Source organism: Salvelinus namaycush, chromosome 10, assembly GCF_016432855.1.
Source record: "Salvelinus namaycush isolate Seneca chromosome 10, SaNama_1.0, whole genome shotgun sequence".
Classification (NCBI taxonomy): domain Eukaryota; kingdom Metazoa; phylum Chordata; class Actinopteri; order Salmoniformes; family Salmonidae; genus Salvelinus; species Salvelinus namaycush.
Window position 1 is genome coordinate 12,435,762 of NC_052316.1, and position 16,445 is coordinate 12,452,206.

Here is a 16,445-nt window from a genome sequence, read left to right on the forward strand (position 1 = left end):
CACTTATCCCTCTACAGCTACATATACAATACCTTTAGAAGTTATTCATACCCCTTATCAAATAAAAAAAAATTGTGTTACAGTCTGAATTCAAAATGTATTAAATATGTTTTTCCTCATGCATCTACACACATTACCCCATAATGACGAAGTGAAAACATGTTTTAAGAAATTTTTGAATATGTATTGAATATGAAATTCACAAATATTTAATTTCCATAAGTATTTACACCCCTGTGAGTCTTTCTGGGTAAGTCTAAGAGCTTTCCACACCTAGATTGTGCAACATTTTCCCATTATTCTTTTCAAAATTCTTCAAGCTCTGTCCTTAGCTCCATTCCGTTTCTTTTTTGTCCTGAAAAACTCCTGTCCTTAATGATTACAAGCATTACAAACATAGCACGATGCAGCCACAACTATGCTTGAAAATATGGAGAGTGGTACTCAGTAATGTGTTGGATTGGATTTTCCCCAAACATAACACTTTGAATTTGGGAACAAAAAGTTAATTGCTTTGCCAAATGTTTTGCAGTATTACTTTAGTGCCTTGTTGCAAACAGGATGCATGTTTTGGAATGTTTGTATTCTGTACAGGCTTCCTTCTTTTCACTCTGTCAACTACAATAGATTAGTATTGTGGAATAACTACAATGTTGTTGATCCATCCTCAGTTTTCTCCTATCACAGCCATTACACTCTGTGACTGTTTAAAAAGTCACATTGGTCTCATGGTGAAATCCGAGTGGTTTCCTTACTCTCTGAGTTAGGACAGATGCCTGTATCTTTGTAGTGACTGGGTGTATTAATACAACATCCAAAGTGTAATGAATAACTTCACCATGCTCAAAGGGATATTCAATGTATATATTTTTTTACCATTCTACCAATAGGTGCACTTCTTTGCGAAGCATTGAAAAACCTCCCTGGTCTTTGTGGTTGAATTTGTATTTGAAATTCACTGCTTGACTGAGGGACCTTAACATATAAGTGTGGGGTACAGAGACGAGGCAGTCATTCAAAAATCATGTTAAACACTATTATTGCTCACGCAATTTATGTGACTGGTTAAGCACATTTTAACTCCTGAATTTATTTAGGCTTTGCCATAAGAAAGGGGTTGAATACTTATTGACTCAAGTATTTCATTTTAAATGAATTTGCCATCATACATTTCCAAAAGCATAATTCCACTTTGACATTATGGGTAGGTCAGTGACCACAAATTAATAATTCGATTTGTAATGCTTTTTAGTTTGACCATCGCAACTGTCAACACAGAAACAAATACCACAACGTAGCACACAGACGTTTATGTAAATGTTTAATGAGATACACATAATGAAACAGCATGGTTTTTGGGGGTGATATTAGCAATACATTCAGCTACAAGACTAACCTAGAGACTCCAGTCAGGATTTATAAAATCATATCAGGAAAGGGTAGCAAAATATGTACTCAACATGTAACTAATCATTAGTTTATGATAAAACATTTGAAATCAAACAATCACTTTCACTAGTATATCTTGTGAGGGATAGTGTTCTGATGGTTTCCGTTTCATAAACACCTGTCAAAGAGACAGCCTCTTACGTATGTAATTGTGCCATTTGAAGCATTTGGGTCAGGCAGGACCCTTCACAGCAGTGTCTTTTCCTGTCAGTGTGGAAACAGTTATAGACACAACATGGACCATAGCTTCCATTTGACCTTGAGTTCGTGGTGTGTGGCATCCAACCAGCTCACCCATGGAAATGTATTTAAAAAAGCAGTGTGAGTCAACACATGTAAGACATTCAGTGATACTGAGAGCATCAACATGTTTTGCAATATTGTCCAGATAAACATCATTGTGTTTTTGGTTCTCTCAGACTGGGTTTTCGCAGACTGGGCTTCAATGTCCTCTCCTTTATCCAGCAGGATCTGTAGCAGCCAGGATTAGAAGACGGACAGTTAGATTACCCTCCAACACCATCATACACAGATACAGACTCCCACTTCTACACAAATGATCAAGTTCCCCGAAATATATAAATATAAAAATATTGCTACGTTGTGTGACGTATATGTGCATCGATGGGTTAGAGGGGGGGCATGGAGGGTGGGGACACTGCGTTGATTGGCGTCTGTGCTATGGGTATGGGCGCGGTTGTAGTGTTCAACATAGGCACTCTGCTATTCACTGCTACGGTCACAGGGGGAGAGAAAGAGCTGTTAAGAGTCAACCTTCAAATTACACTGAACAACAATACAAATGCAACATGTAAAGTGATGGTTGCATGTTTCATGAGCTGAAATAAAAAAATCCCAGAACATTTCCATACCCACAAAAAGCTTATTTCTCTCAAATGTTGTGCACAAATTTGTTTACATCCCTGTTAGTGAGCATTTCTCCTTTGCCAAGATAATCCATCCACCTGACAGGTGTGGCATATCAAGAAGCTGATTAAACAGCATGATCATTACACAGTTGCGCCTTGTGCTGGGGACAATAAAAGGACACTTTAAAAAACACAATGCCACAGATGTCTCAAGTTTTGAGGGAGCGTGCAATTGGCATGCTGACTGCAAGAATGTCCACCAGAGCTGCTGCCAGAGATTTGAATGTTAATTTCTCTACCATAAGCTGCCTCCAATGTCGTTTTAGAGAATTTGGCAGTACGTCCAAATGGCCTCACAACCGCAGACCACGTGTAACCAGCCCAGGACATCCACATCCGGCTTCTTTACCTGCGGGATTATCTCTCTGGGTTGTGTGTGTGTGTGTGTGTGGGGGGGAGGGAGGCTGAGGAGCATTTCTGTCTGTAATAAATAATTATAAAACTCATTCTGATTAGCTAGCTGCCTAGTGGGTTGGCCTGACTGTCAAGTGGGTTGGCCTATGCCCTTCAAGGCCCACCCATGGCTGCACCCCTGCCTAGTCATGTGAAATCCATAGATTAGGGCCTAATAATTTTATTTCAATTGACTAATTTCCTTATATGAACTCAGTAAAATCGTTGAAATTGTTGCATGTTGAGTTCATATTTCTGTTCAGTATATAACTACATCATCTTACATTAGAATGTAAGATTAAATTAAAAACCATGTTCAGCATTAAGGAAAAGGATGGGGGACGGAATACTGTGTCTACTTTTAGTTATGAGAAGAGTAAAGAACCAGCTTCTACCGTAACTGCTCACATACCTTCTATGATGTCGTCCTGAGCAGGGGAGGCCACTATGAGTCCGTCAGGGGCCTGAGTGAGAATGCCCGGTCCGGCTGCCCCAACATCTACAGCTGACTCACCATCAGCCTCAGCAGGTCAGGGCAGGAGCTGTCGGGGTAGTCTGCCGTACTAAAGTCTGGACTGCTGGGTGGCCAAGGTACGAAGCTGGTCTGCAGGGGCTGCCCCGTCTCTTTCACGATGGACTCCAGGGGCTGGTACAGGTGGAAGAGGGGCAGCAGGTCTGTCTGGACCATCTGCAGCGACGGGGTTATCCTGTATGGGGCTCAGCCTCAGCTTGGAGCCGCCTGAGACAGCCACACAGGACAACAAAACCAGTTAGCTACAAGGTTGTACCATACATTATTACATTAATAATTACTTTTAACGCTTTGATGCCTTGTGCAGTCAACTAGTGTCTAGTTTTCTTCATGGTAAGGGAATTAACAAAGTTAGACCTATATTTGCTGTTGGACTGACCTTTTGTGATGATGGGTGGAGTTGTTGTGATATTGGAGGGTACTCTGTCTGCCTCTTGGTGAGACACCACCATGGCCAGGGCTTGGCATGGAACTCATGGAGCCTGTTAGGTAAGATGTAAGGAAATATTACAAAATTATATTTGGTATCAATATTTGGTATCAACTTGGTGTCAGACAAATAAACATACAAGTTTGTAGAAGTACAGTAGTTGTCTGTTAGTAAACCAGCGGTCCCTACCTGAGAGGTATCATGGGAGGGGGTGTGAGCTGAGATAGGTCTGGCGCGGGGACCGACAGGATCTTGTTGGGGTAGTCGAGAAGATACGACACCACGATGGTGTGACCACACTTAGCACCTCCTTCTCCTCTTCACTCGCCTTTCCTTCCGTGTCCTCCTCGTCACTGCAGGACGATTCTCAGATCTCTCCAACTGTCAGGAACACCCTTGATTTTGTGGAAATGCAATGCCCCGTTGATTTACATTCAGCTGACTAAGATATTTGATTTGTCCATAAGAATTCCCATTCAGTTCCTGAACTAAGTGGAATTGTGAGTGTAGAGCTCCCTAGGGGAGCCATCCTTACCTTGACTTGACGAGAATTCAGGCTTAGAGATTCAGTTCACTTCATGGATCTCCTTTCTTGCCAAAGTGTGACTGGGATTCAGTGAGATTCCACAATTCAGTTATGTAGCAATGTCCTAGTCGTTCATGTGTTACTACTGCCACCTAGTGGTGCTTTAGATTAGTCCCTTTATGTGTATTAAACTGTGTAGTAAATGATGCCTTTACAGTTTATATTGTAAATGGTGTCAAGTAATGTCATTGTATAATTGCTGTATATTATTCCTGATATTATTCCTGGCACTCTGCATTCTGCTTCCTCCTATATAGGTCAACCACACAGAAGCACTATCACCTTTCCACATCCACAGTTATGGATCAGTGGTACAGTAGCCTTTCTACTGATCAACCCATAGCCCTATACATATTGTCCTGTTATTTACTGTCTGTTCCTTCAGGAAACTACAAGCCTACAAGTCTTGCCATCATTGCGTTCTGACCGATGCCCAGAGGTGAACACACCCAAACCAAACCAGAAACCTACGAATAATACAGTCTTTAGCCTTCCATTACACATAACATTTGTAAACTGACCAGAATTTCCTTCTAACTATACAACACAAAAGTAAGATGCACAATGCTTACGGTTTAAAGTCTGCAAATGACCTCCCTAAACATGGGTCTTTCTTGACTGTCAGGTCATCATTGCAGCTGGCAATATCACCTAAATAGAAAGAATAAAGAAAATGAAAAGTTAGGAGCAATTACATAGAAGAATCACATAGGACCGAAGGCCAAGGAGGGTCATTGTTGATTTGCTTTCAGTTTCGCAAGAGACCGACACGGAGAGAGAGACAGTGAGAGGGAGAGTGAGAGTGAGAGTGAGAGTGAGAGCGAGAGCGTGAGAGAGAGAAAGGCAGACAAAGAGAAACAGACACAAAGAGAGATGGAGAGACAGCCAGAGACAGCCAGAGAGACAGAGAGAGACAGAGAGACAGAGAGAGACAGCCATAGAGACAGACAGCCAGAGAGCGAAACAGAGAGAGAGCCAGAGAGAGAGAGAGAACATTGATAGGTTTAGGCTACTACATGATACTCTAATTTTCCCTATACCTATCATAAGGTTGCTACTTGCTACAACCTAGCCTATGAATGAAAGTTTACAACATAGAGTCGAGAGGTGACAGACATTGACACCTTCAATACCGCCTTGCACAATCTTGTCTGCATCTAGCTTATCTAGGGTGTAATTATTAGTCCAAAAATTTTAAATTTGAGTTTCTATTGGACAAATTCAAATATGTTTATCCCCATTTGTTCCGTTTACTTCCGTTAAGAAACGTTTTTCCACAGAATCGGCGATGAATACACCCCTGATCACATCAAACACAGTTCAGTGTACGTACATACTCCAACCAGAAGCCATGGATTACAGGCAACATTCGCACTAAGCTAAAGGGTAGAGCTTCCGCTTTCAAGGTGCGGGACTCTAACCCGGAAGCTTATAAGAAATCCTGCTATGCCCTCCGACGAACCATCAAACAGGCAAAGCGTCAATACAGGGCTAAGATTGAATCGTACTGCACCGGCTCCGACGCTCGTCTTATGTGGCAGGGCATGCAAACTATTACAGACTACAAAGGGAAGCACAGCCACGAGCTGCCCAGTGACACAAGCCTACCAGACGAGCTAAATCACTTCTATGCTCGCTTCGAGGCAAGCAACACTGAGGCATGCATGAGAGCATCAGCTGTTCCGGACGACTGTGTGATCACGTTCTCCGTAGCTGACGTGAGTAAGACCTTTAAAGTCAACATTCACAAGGCTGCAGGGCCAGACGGATTACCAGGACATGTGCTCCGGGCATGTGCTGACCAACTGGCAGGTGTCTTCACTGACATTTTCAACATGTCCCTGATTGAGTCTGTAATACCAACATGTTTCAAGCAGACCACCATAGTCCCTGTGCCCAAGAACACGAAGGCAACCTGCCTAAATGACTACAGACCCGCAGCACTCACGTCCGTAGCCATGAAGTGCTTTGAAAGGCTGGTCATGGCTCACATCAACACCATTATCCCAGAAACCCTAGACCCACTCCAATTTGCATACCGCCAAAACAGGTCCACAGATGATGCAATCTCTATTGAACGCCACACTGCCCTTTCCCACCTGGACAAAAGGAACACCTATGTGAGGATGCTATTCATTGACTACAGCTCAGCATCCAACACCATGGTACCCTCAAAGCTCATCACTAAGCTAAGGATCCTGGGACTAAAAACCTCCCTCTGCAACAGGATCCTGGACTTCCTGACAGGCCGCCCCCAGGTGGTGAGGGTAAGTAGCAACACATCTGCCACGCTGATCCTCAACACTGGAGCCCCCCAGGGGTGCGTGCTCAGTCCCCTCCTGTACTCCCTGTTTACCCACGACTGCATGGCCAGGCACAACTCCATCATTAAGTTTGCAGATGACACAACAGTGGTAGGCCTGATCACCGACAATGGCATCCCACCCATGCTAGATTACGGAGACGTAATTTATAGATCGGCAGGTAGGGTGCTCTCGAGCAGCTAGATGTTCTTTACCATTCGGCCACCAGATTTGCTACCAATGCTCCTTATAGGACACATCATTGGACTCTGTACTCCTCTGTAAACTGGTCATCTCTGCATACCCGTCGCAAGACCCACTTGTTGATGCTTATTTATAAAACCCTCTTAGGCATCACTCCCCCCTATCTGAGATACCTACTGGAGTCCTCATCCTCCATATACAACACCTGTTCTGCCAGTCCCATTCTGTTAAAGGTCCCCAAAGCACACACATCCCTGGGTCCCTCCTCTTTTCAGTTCGCTGCAGCTAGAGAATGGAACGAGCTGTTGTCTCTACCTTCTTGCCCTTTGCGCTGTTGTCTGTGCCCAATAATGTTTGCACCCTGGTTTGTGCTGCTGCCATGTTGTGTTGCTACCATGTTGTTGTCATGTTGTGTTGCTACCATGCTGTGTTTTCATGTGTTGCTGCCATGCTATGTTGTTGTCTTAGGTCTCTCTTTATGTAATGGTGTGGTGTCTCTTTTGCCGTGATGTGTGTTTGGTCCTATATGTACAGTATATATTTTTTAATCCCAGCCCCCATCCCCGCAGGAAGCCTTTTGCCTTTTGGTAGGTCGTCATTGTAAATAATAATTTGTTCTTAACTGACTTTCCTAGTTAAATAAATTTAGAAAAATACAGTCATGTAAAATACGGTTCATATAAGGAAATCAGTCAATTGAAATAAATAAATTAGGCCCTAATCTATGGATTTTACATGACTGGGAATTCAGATATGCATCTGTAGGTCACAGATACCTTAAAAAGGGTAGGGGAGTGGATCAGAAAACCAGTCAGTATCTGGTGCGACCACCATTTGCCTAATGCAGCGTGACACATCTCCTTCGCCTAGAGTTGATCAGGCTGTTGATTGTGGCCTGTGAAATGTTGTCTCATTCCACTTCAATGGCTGTCTGAAGTTGCTGGATATTGGCGGGAACTGGAGCACGCTGTCGTACACGTCGATCCAGAGCATCCCAAAAATGCTCAATGGGTGACATTTCTGGTCTGGTGAATACACAGGCCATGGAAGAACTGGGACATTTTCAGCTTCCAGGAATTGTGTATAGATCCTTGCAACATGGGGTCATGTATTATCATGCTGAAACATGAGGTGATGGAGGTGTATGAATGGCATGACAATGGGCCTCAGGATCTCGTCACGGTATCTCTGTGCATTCAAATTGCCATCGATAAAATGTAATTGTGTTCATTGTCCGTAGTTTATGCCTGCCCATACCATAACCCCAACGCCACCATGGGGCACTCTGTTCACAAAGTTGACATCCGCAAACTGTGAGGCCGGTTGAACATACAGCCAAATTCTCTTAAACGACGTTGGAGGCGGCATACGGTAGAGAAATTAACATGAAATTATCTGGCAACAGCTCTAGTGGACATTCCTGCAGTCAGCATGCCAATTGCACACTCCCTCAAAAGTTAAAACATCTGTGGTAATGTGTTGTGTGACAAAACTGCACATTATAGAGTGGCCTGTTATTGTCCCCAGCACAAGGTTCACCTGTGTAATGTTCATGCTGTTTAATCAGCTTCTTGATATGCCACACCTGTCAGGTGGATGGATTATCTTGGCATACCAGATATGCTCACTACCATTTGAGAGAAATAAGCTATTGGTGCATATTCTGGGATCTTTTATTTCAGATCACGAAACATGGATCAACACTTTAGGTGTTGAGTTTATATTTTTGTGTGTTCAGTCTACATGCCATTCCACATTTATTTTGGGTTATAATGGTCATATAATGGTGAATATATGTTCATTCATACCATTGTTATCAATCAACTGCATTACACTCTAAATAATTCTAATTCAGATGCTAATCTGGTTGACGACACTAGCTAGCTAAATTGGCTAGCTAACCAAACCATTATGATGGTTATCTAGCATACTAGCTAGCCCGACTGCTACATCAGCAATAACAGGCGAGTGTAATCTTAACGAATGCCTTAAACAGCAGTCCAAAACTACATATATATATATATTATGAAATGCACAGGCAAATGCAAATCACTGTGGAATCCGTCTAGCTAGCTGATTACACTTCTGCTCCTTGTTATATCTGTGCAGTGGTTTTCCCAGACCTGGCATTCACAAAAGTACAGTTGCGCGCGCACGCTCAGTGCAAACCCGAAAAAAGTCCCAGCACAACAGAACATTTACATCTGGTGCAGAGATCACCATATTTTAGCACGGGGGAAAGTAATATAATTGGTTTGTCGATAGGCTTGATGTGTTTATTTTGTTATGCCTTTGACCTACTGCTACATTAGAAAATGGCGGAGTCGGATGGTGGGGATTTCGCCTCGAATCGTCCGCAGAACAGGTGAGGATGACACTCGTGGTGAAATCAATATGGGAAAACTGTATGTAGACCAAAAGGCAGACAGAGGTAAATGGGCATGTGATAGGCCTACATGGCATCCAGGAGAACATACCGGGTAAGGAATTAAAACATTTATAAATGTGAAACATTGGGCGAGAGGACATTCGGGTGGATTTTCAAGAAATTCCCGAGGATACTGGCCTTTTTTGTTTTTGCATGAATTGTCATATCTTTGCAGATTGATTCATTTATTGTACATTGTATCCATGGTAGGCTACATTCTAGGCTAAATATTGCCAATGATAAGGTATGAGTAAGAAAGAATGTTAGGCTACCTGTTTGGAATTCTGTCGTAACATTGTTACGTTCATAGTTACAGACCCCGTTCCAGGATAAAGGGATTTAAGGGGGCAGTTGAATTCGGCGAAGGGCTATATTTTTGGGGGGGTTCTTGTATTGGAATTATATCGAATTCTGCTTATATTACGTTACACCACAATAAACATAAAGTTCAAATGCAGAGACTCCGAGATCATTGAGTGCTTTTAAAGTGACAGGTTGGCGCAAAATCTGTAACCTATATCCGCTGCGCATATCAGCATAAAATATGGGCCTTTTAGCAGTCGTAAGGACAAATATTCAGCAGGTAGAGGTGCAAATTAGTGTTGGGGTTATTTACACAGCGCTGGTGTTTCAAAGGTGACGGTGATATTTACAAATATATAAAAATGTCAGCATGCAAAATAAAAAGCCTCTTATCAGGCAAAACCTGTCTTAACCAGTAAAGCACAGGTTTGGATACATTCTCCGCTTGAGTTACCCAAAAGTGAACTATTCTTGGCGCGCAGGCCAGGTATATCTATGCACACTAAAGTGCGCGCATTTACACCATTAAACATGACGGAGAAACATGTTCTCCAAACAAAGACAATTAAGAAATTGACAGTTATCTGGTACACGCAATTAAATAAATCACAAGCGTTGTGCAGTTTGTGAGCTCTCCAAACAACTTTTCCACTTGGAGAATGAGAATGGTATTAGGCTACATTTAATTAATTACACACATTTCTGTAACCAAACATTCTAAATTAATGGGGGACTATGTTGTGATTAACAGTAACTTCACTGATGAATATACTGTATATTTCATGGGGCATTGATAAACATTGACAAACAATGAAATCGAACGTTCAGCTGTCCACTAACCTTTTGGCGCATGGACCTTTTTTGATGCAGGTAAGGGAGAATTCTCTCCAGAACGATGCACAGTGGACACTGGGGTTGTCTCCAGACTTCCATGTCACACCCAGGAACATTTTGCGGTGCGGTCATTTTCTCTCCAAGCCCGGGGAAAGGGTCAGAGCACACCCTTTCCTCTCCAGGTTGCGGAGAGAGCTCGTCATAATCGGTGTCAGTCAATGTCCGGATGAAAACCTCATACACCCCATCACAGGGCAGACACTCCTGCAGAGCGCCCCCCATAGGAACAGCAGAGGAGCAGGAAGGAGACAGACAGGCCTCCAACACTGCATCCTCAACAGGGCCTGACTGGTAACCTTGACCCCGCCCTTGTAAATCAAATATTACAGGCAGAGGCGTATCACGTTATTCACTTAGCCTATCACAGAGATGAGAAGTGTTTTTCCCACTTTCTATGGAAACCCAAAGGATTCACACCTAACTGCCCCCGTGGCTTTCCATAGCCCCCCTACACACTCCACGGTGCACTCTGCCCATTGTGCTGACGCAGCGAGATACCCATTTTTTTATGTGCCAACCTGTCACTCAATCATCTGAACTTTTTAGCTATTTTTATATAGGCACATACAACTAAAACTGAAGGGGCACAAGTTTAAACTGAGGGGGCTAAGCCCCCTTTAGCCCCCTCATGCATCTGGATAAGCAAATTTCCTCTAGCAGATGCACCACCGCAACACATTGCAAAGTCCCTATTTCTTCAGCATCAAATGAAAAATGTTATGGCCTGCTGAAATTAATCCGCCACTTATTGATGATAATGTAGCCTATAGCTAGTTTTTAGTTTTACTTTTCTTTTTAAAAAAAAAGTAAAAATATATAACTTTTCAGTTGTGTCTTGTCAACCAAACCCAATCAAGAATTTGTCTCAAAACAGCCAAGCAGTCATAATTATTTGATTTCATTAGGTTTAATTGATAGCCTTCTGCCAGTTACCAGAGGCACAGTCAGTCATACTGTAAGTCACCACAATAATTGACACACCACTTCCCGCATGTAAGCTATATATTGGATAAATATGTAGGCAACTTCATTCTATTTAACAAAATATAATGTTTCAACATAAATTGTGAGGTACAGTTATAATTTCCCCCCAGGTATCATAGATAGGCAGCCTATACTACTATTATCCATTAAGAAGGTCATATCCTCACTCAATATCTAGTGAGATTAAATTGTCCTGAAAGTGGTGAACAATTCAAGATATTCTCTAGTGTTTAAGGGATATATATCACCATTAACACAGGCTTTGTTCTCTGAATACAAAAGAAGGCATTTCTTCATATGAAGCAGCTGAATAATTCAAAAGAAAAGGGAGTTGAGATGAGGGTGATGATGCAGCTGCTGGGAAAACGGATGGACAAAGTGCAGGAGAGCAAGAGCTCAGCACTGTCACTGATGCTACAACAGGATCAGTAAACTCTGACAAGCATCCTAGAAGCTTAATTGGCAGAAGATACGTGGAAATACTTTAAAAAATAACTTATTCTGATAAACTGATAGTGATAGGCCTTTTCTCTTCCAGTATGGCTAACCAGAATAGCACCCTGCGTTGCACGTTCTCAGCCCCAAGCCATAGCGCCACTCTCCTGCAGGGCTTGTCGGTCCTGCGAGTCCAGGGGCAGCTCCTGGATGTGGTGCTGGCCATCAATGAGGAGCGCTTCCAGGTTCACAAGGCAGTGCTGGCCTCCTGCAGTGACTACTTCAGGTGAGACTGACGCTGTGTCTCCAAAATGGCTTCTGCTACTCGTCTCCTTTCCTTTCATCTGCACTGATTTGAGAGAACTAGACACTGGATGTATTCTCTGACTATAGTGATACACTGACCGGTAAAAAGAGACCCAGGTAAAGAGACGTACAAATCAAATCATTATACAGATGTAGAGGTGAAGGGAAGAGTGTGATTGTGTTGGTGAATTTGGCTTTGGTGTGAAATAATGATACATCAAAAGCTGAGTCAGATGAGAGGCATAGTGGAGAGAAGGGAAGAGGAATTGGTACAATATGTGGAACTGATAGGGAGGGATATAATAACATTACAGGTGTACAATGTGCAATGTGAATATGTTTAAATGAATAATCTGATGTTCTTGTCCTGATGTTGCATGGCAAGTAGGGGAGTGGTTCTGTGTCTAATTTACCTCAGATTAATATGTTGTTTAGAATGGGGGGAAATCAATAAAACAAGTTTAACATAAAGACAGTTATTTAAATGGCTTTCTCACTTACCTTGCAGAGCCATGTTCACCGGAGGCATGAGGGAGTCAAACAAGGACACCATTGAGCTGAAAGGCTTGTCTGCCCGCGGCCTGAAACACATAATTGACTTTGCTTACAGCGCAGACGTCACACTTGACCTGGACTGCATTCAGGATGTACTGGGAGCAGCTGTCTTTCTCCAGATGGTCCCAGTCGTGGAGCTCTGTGAGGAGTTCCTCAAGTCAGCCATGAGCGTAGAGACCTGCCTGAACATTGGCCAGATGGCCACCACCTTCAACCTGTCCTCCCTCAAGGAGTCTGTGGACACCTTTACCTTCCGCCACTTCCTGCAGATCGCTGAGGAGGAGGACTTCCTGCACATTCCCATGGAGCGCCTGGTCTTCTTCCTGCAGAGCAACAAGCTGAAGAACTGCAGCGAGATCGACCTGTTCCACGCTGCCATCCGCTGGCTGCAGCACGACGAGGCCCGCCGGGCCGGAGCCAACAAAGTGCTCTGCCACGTACGATTCCCCCTCATGCGCTCCTCGGAGCTGGTGGACAGCGTGCAGACGGTGGACATCATGGTAGAGGACGTGCTGTGCAGGCAGTACCTCCTGGAGGCCTTCAACTTCCAGATCCTCCCCTTTCGTCAGCACGAGATGCAGTCCCCTCGGACCATGATCCGCTCCGAAGTAGTTTCGCTCATTACCTTTGGTGGGACACCCTACACTGACAATGACCGTACTGTGAGCAGTAAGGTGTTCTATCTTCCAGACATTGCAGCGCGTCAGTTCAAGGAACTAACGGAGGCGGAGACAGGTTCCAGCCACGCCTGTGTATCGGTGCTGGACAACTTTGTTTACGTAGTAGGCGGGCAGCACCTGCAGTACCGCAGCGGCGAAGGGGCGGTAAACATCTGCTTCCGCTATGACCCGCACCTGAGCCAATGGCTGCGCATCCAGCCGATGCAGGAGGGGCGCATTCAGTTCCAGCTCAACGTTCTTCAAGGACAACTCTACGCCACTGGGGGGCGCAACCGATCTGGAAGTCTGTCGTCCGTAGAGTGCTACTGTCCCAAGAAAAATGAGTGGACCTACGTGGAACCACTGAAACGCAGAATCTGGGGCCATGCAGGAACTCCCTGTGGTGACAAGCTCTACATCTCAGGGGGTTACGGTGTCTCGGTGGACGATAAGAAAGCCCTGCACTGTTATGATCCCACATCTGACCAATGGGACTTCAAATCGCCCATGAACGAGCCCAGAGTGCTTCATGCTATGATCACCGCCAAAGACCGTGTTTACTGCCTGGGTGGTCGCATGGACCATGTGGACCGCTGCTTTGACGTCCTGGTGGTTGAGTATTATATTCCAGAGAATGACCAGTGGACCACTGTTAGCCCAATGCGAGCAGGGCAATCTGAGGCAGGCTGCTGCTTGTTGGACAAAAATATCTATATTGTTGGAGGGTACAATTGGCATCTAAACAATGTCACAAGCATCGTGCAAGTGTACAACACAGAGGCTGATGAGTGGGAGAGGGACTTGCACTTCCCTGAGTCTTTTGCAGGAATTGCGTGTACGCCGATCATACTTCCACAAACCACCACGCAACGGTAATCCCTCCGCCCAAAGTGACTGTGACAATTTGATTCCATGGGTGATTCCTCACAAAACTGAAAACAAAAAAGATACCATGATTTGGGGGATTTTTAGTCAATTTAATCCACAGAAGGGTCCTTTGGAAGAAGGATGGATGACACATATAGTGCCTTCAGAAAGTATTCACACCCCTTGACTTTTTCCACAACTTGTTGTGTTACAGCCTGAATTTAAAATTGATTAAATTTGGATTTTGTGTCACTGGCCTACACACAATATCCCATCATGTTAAAGTGGAATTATGTTTTTAGACATTTTTACAAATGAACAAAACCTGAAATGTCTTGAGTGAATAACTATTCAACCCTTTTGTTATGTCAAGCCTTTATAATTTCAGTAGTAAATTTGCTTAACAAGTCACATAATAAGTTTCTCACTCTGTGTGCGATAATAGTGTTTATCACGATTTTTGAATGACTACCTCATCTCTGTACCCCACACATACAATTATCCATAAGGTTCTTCAGTCGAGCAGTGAATTTCAAACACAGATTCAACCACAAATGCCAGGGAGGTTTTCCAATGCCTCGCAAAGATATTTGGTAGATGGATAAAAAAAAAAGCAGATATTGAATATCCCTTTGAGCATGGTCAAGTTATTAATTACATTTTGGATGGTGTATTAATACACCCAGTCGCTACAAAGATACAGGGGTCCTTCGGGGGGTTTCACCATGGGGTTTCACCATGAGGCCAATGGTGACTTTAAAACAGTTACAGAGTTTAATGGAGAAAACTGAGGATGGATCAACAACATTTTAGTTACTCCATAATACTAACCTAAATGACAGAGTGAAAAGAAGGAATCCTGTACAGACTAAAAATATTCCAAAACATAGATCCTGTTTGCAACAAGGCACTAAAGTAAAACTGTCTCCCAAAAATGGCAAATAAATTAACTTTATGTCCTGAATACAAGACAATATTGAATGTTCCTGAGTGGCCTAGTTACAGTTTTGACTTAAATCGACTTGAAAATATATGGCAAGACTTGAAAATGGCTGTCTAACAATGGTCACCAACCAACTTGACAGCTAGAAGAAGAAAAATAATAATGTTCAAATGTTTTACAATCCAGGTGTGCAAAGAAAGCTCTTAGAGACTTACCCAGCAAGACTCACAGCTGTAATCACTACCAAAGGTGATTCTAACATGTATTGACTCAGGGGTGTGAATACTTATGTATATTTGATATTTCATTTTCAATAAATGTTAAATAAACATGTTTTCAATTTGTCATTATGGGTTATTGTGTGTAGATTGGTGAGATAAAAAAAATAAGTATTTAATCCTATTTAAATTCAGGCAGTAACATAACAAGTTGTGGAATAAGTCAAGGGGTATGAATAGTTTCTGAAGGTACTGTATTTGACGTTTGTATCTTAACGCATAATTGAGAAATAATGAATTGAAGTTGGAATATTTGTGACATTTTCGCCTTAACTTCCTTTAAGACTCCATAATGTTTTATCTGTTAAGATCTGTTAAGATGTTGATATAATATAGGCTACAGTGTATTACTTCATCTTCCATCCTATGGTTGAGGTCCATGTGCTGCATTATAACGAACTGTGTTTGAAATGATGTGAAGGCCAGAGCTAGTGTAAATGTATTAGTGGCCTTTTAATGGAAAATAAGTGTTAGCTCTAAGGACAGACTTACTTTTAAATAGATAATTATTGACATTTCAATGTAGTTTTGGGTGTTTAATAAAATACTTAAAGCACTACCCACAATCAAAAACCTATTAACAGATTTGCAGGATAACATTTCTACATTTGTGCCATGCATCAAGGAAGCATGTTTCTATTAATTGGCTGGGTAAATACATTGAAATAGTCACTTTGCGGGGTTTAACTTAAAACAAAACAAAAATGACAACAGATTTGATGACAGATTAGATTGCATGGGACCCGTAAGCATTGTTCACATTGAAGTTACTCAAATTCAATTTTATTGCATATAGCCAATTTAGAATCTGTTCTTTTTCCTGCAGTCTGAACAGCCAAAAAGCACATGGAATCGGATATTTCAAGACACATTTCAAACCACCTTCGTAGGCGGTTTGAAGTCCGATACAAATCTTATTCCTGGCCATGCGACTTGTGTCTGAACCGTCAAATCTGATTTGCCCTCG

The 16,445-nt window shown here is 42.8% G+C and overlaps 1 protein-coding gene and 1 long non-coding RNA gene across 6 annotated transcripts; one reads left to right on the top strand and one right to left on the bottom strand.

The window, feature by feature from the left end:
* Positions 1-1,319: 1,319 nt before the first annotated feature.
* Positions 1,320-10,722, bottom strand: LOC120054686. 5 transcript variants are annotated; one of them, XR_005477629.1, is made up of 7 exons: positions 10,398-10,722; positions 4,892-4,970; positions 4,269-4,339; positions 3,923-4,128; positions 3,683-3,785; positions 3,184-3,510; positions 1,320-1,920 (listed from the first exon to the last, which is right to left on the bottom strand). It is a non-coding gene; the product is annotated as an uncharacterized LOC120054686 (long non-coding RNA). The 5 variants fall into 5 exon arrangements; XR_005477630.1 differs by lacking the exon at positions 4,269-4,339; XR_005477628.1 differs by having other exon boundaries at positions 3,923-4,339.
* Positions 9,003-14,501, top strand: LOC120054685 (kelch-like protein 26). The gene is made up of 3 exons (XM_039002226.1): positions 9,003-9,191; positions 11,974-12,156; positions 12,685-14,501. The coding sequence occupies exons 1-3, from the start codon at positions 9,142-9,144 to the stop codon at positions 14,264-14,266; spliced, it is 1,815 nt and encodes a 604-aa protein (XP_038858154.1). The 5' UTR covers positions 9,003-9,141; the 3' UTR covers positions 14,267-14,501.
* Positions 14,502-16,445: the final 1,944 nt, after the last annotated feature.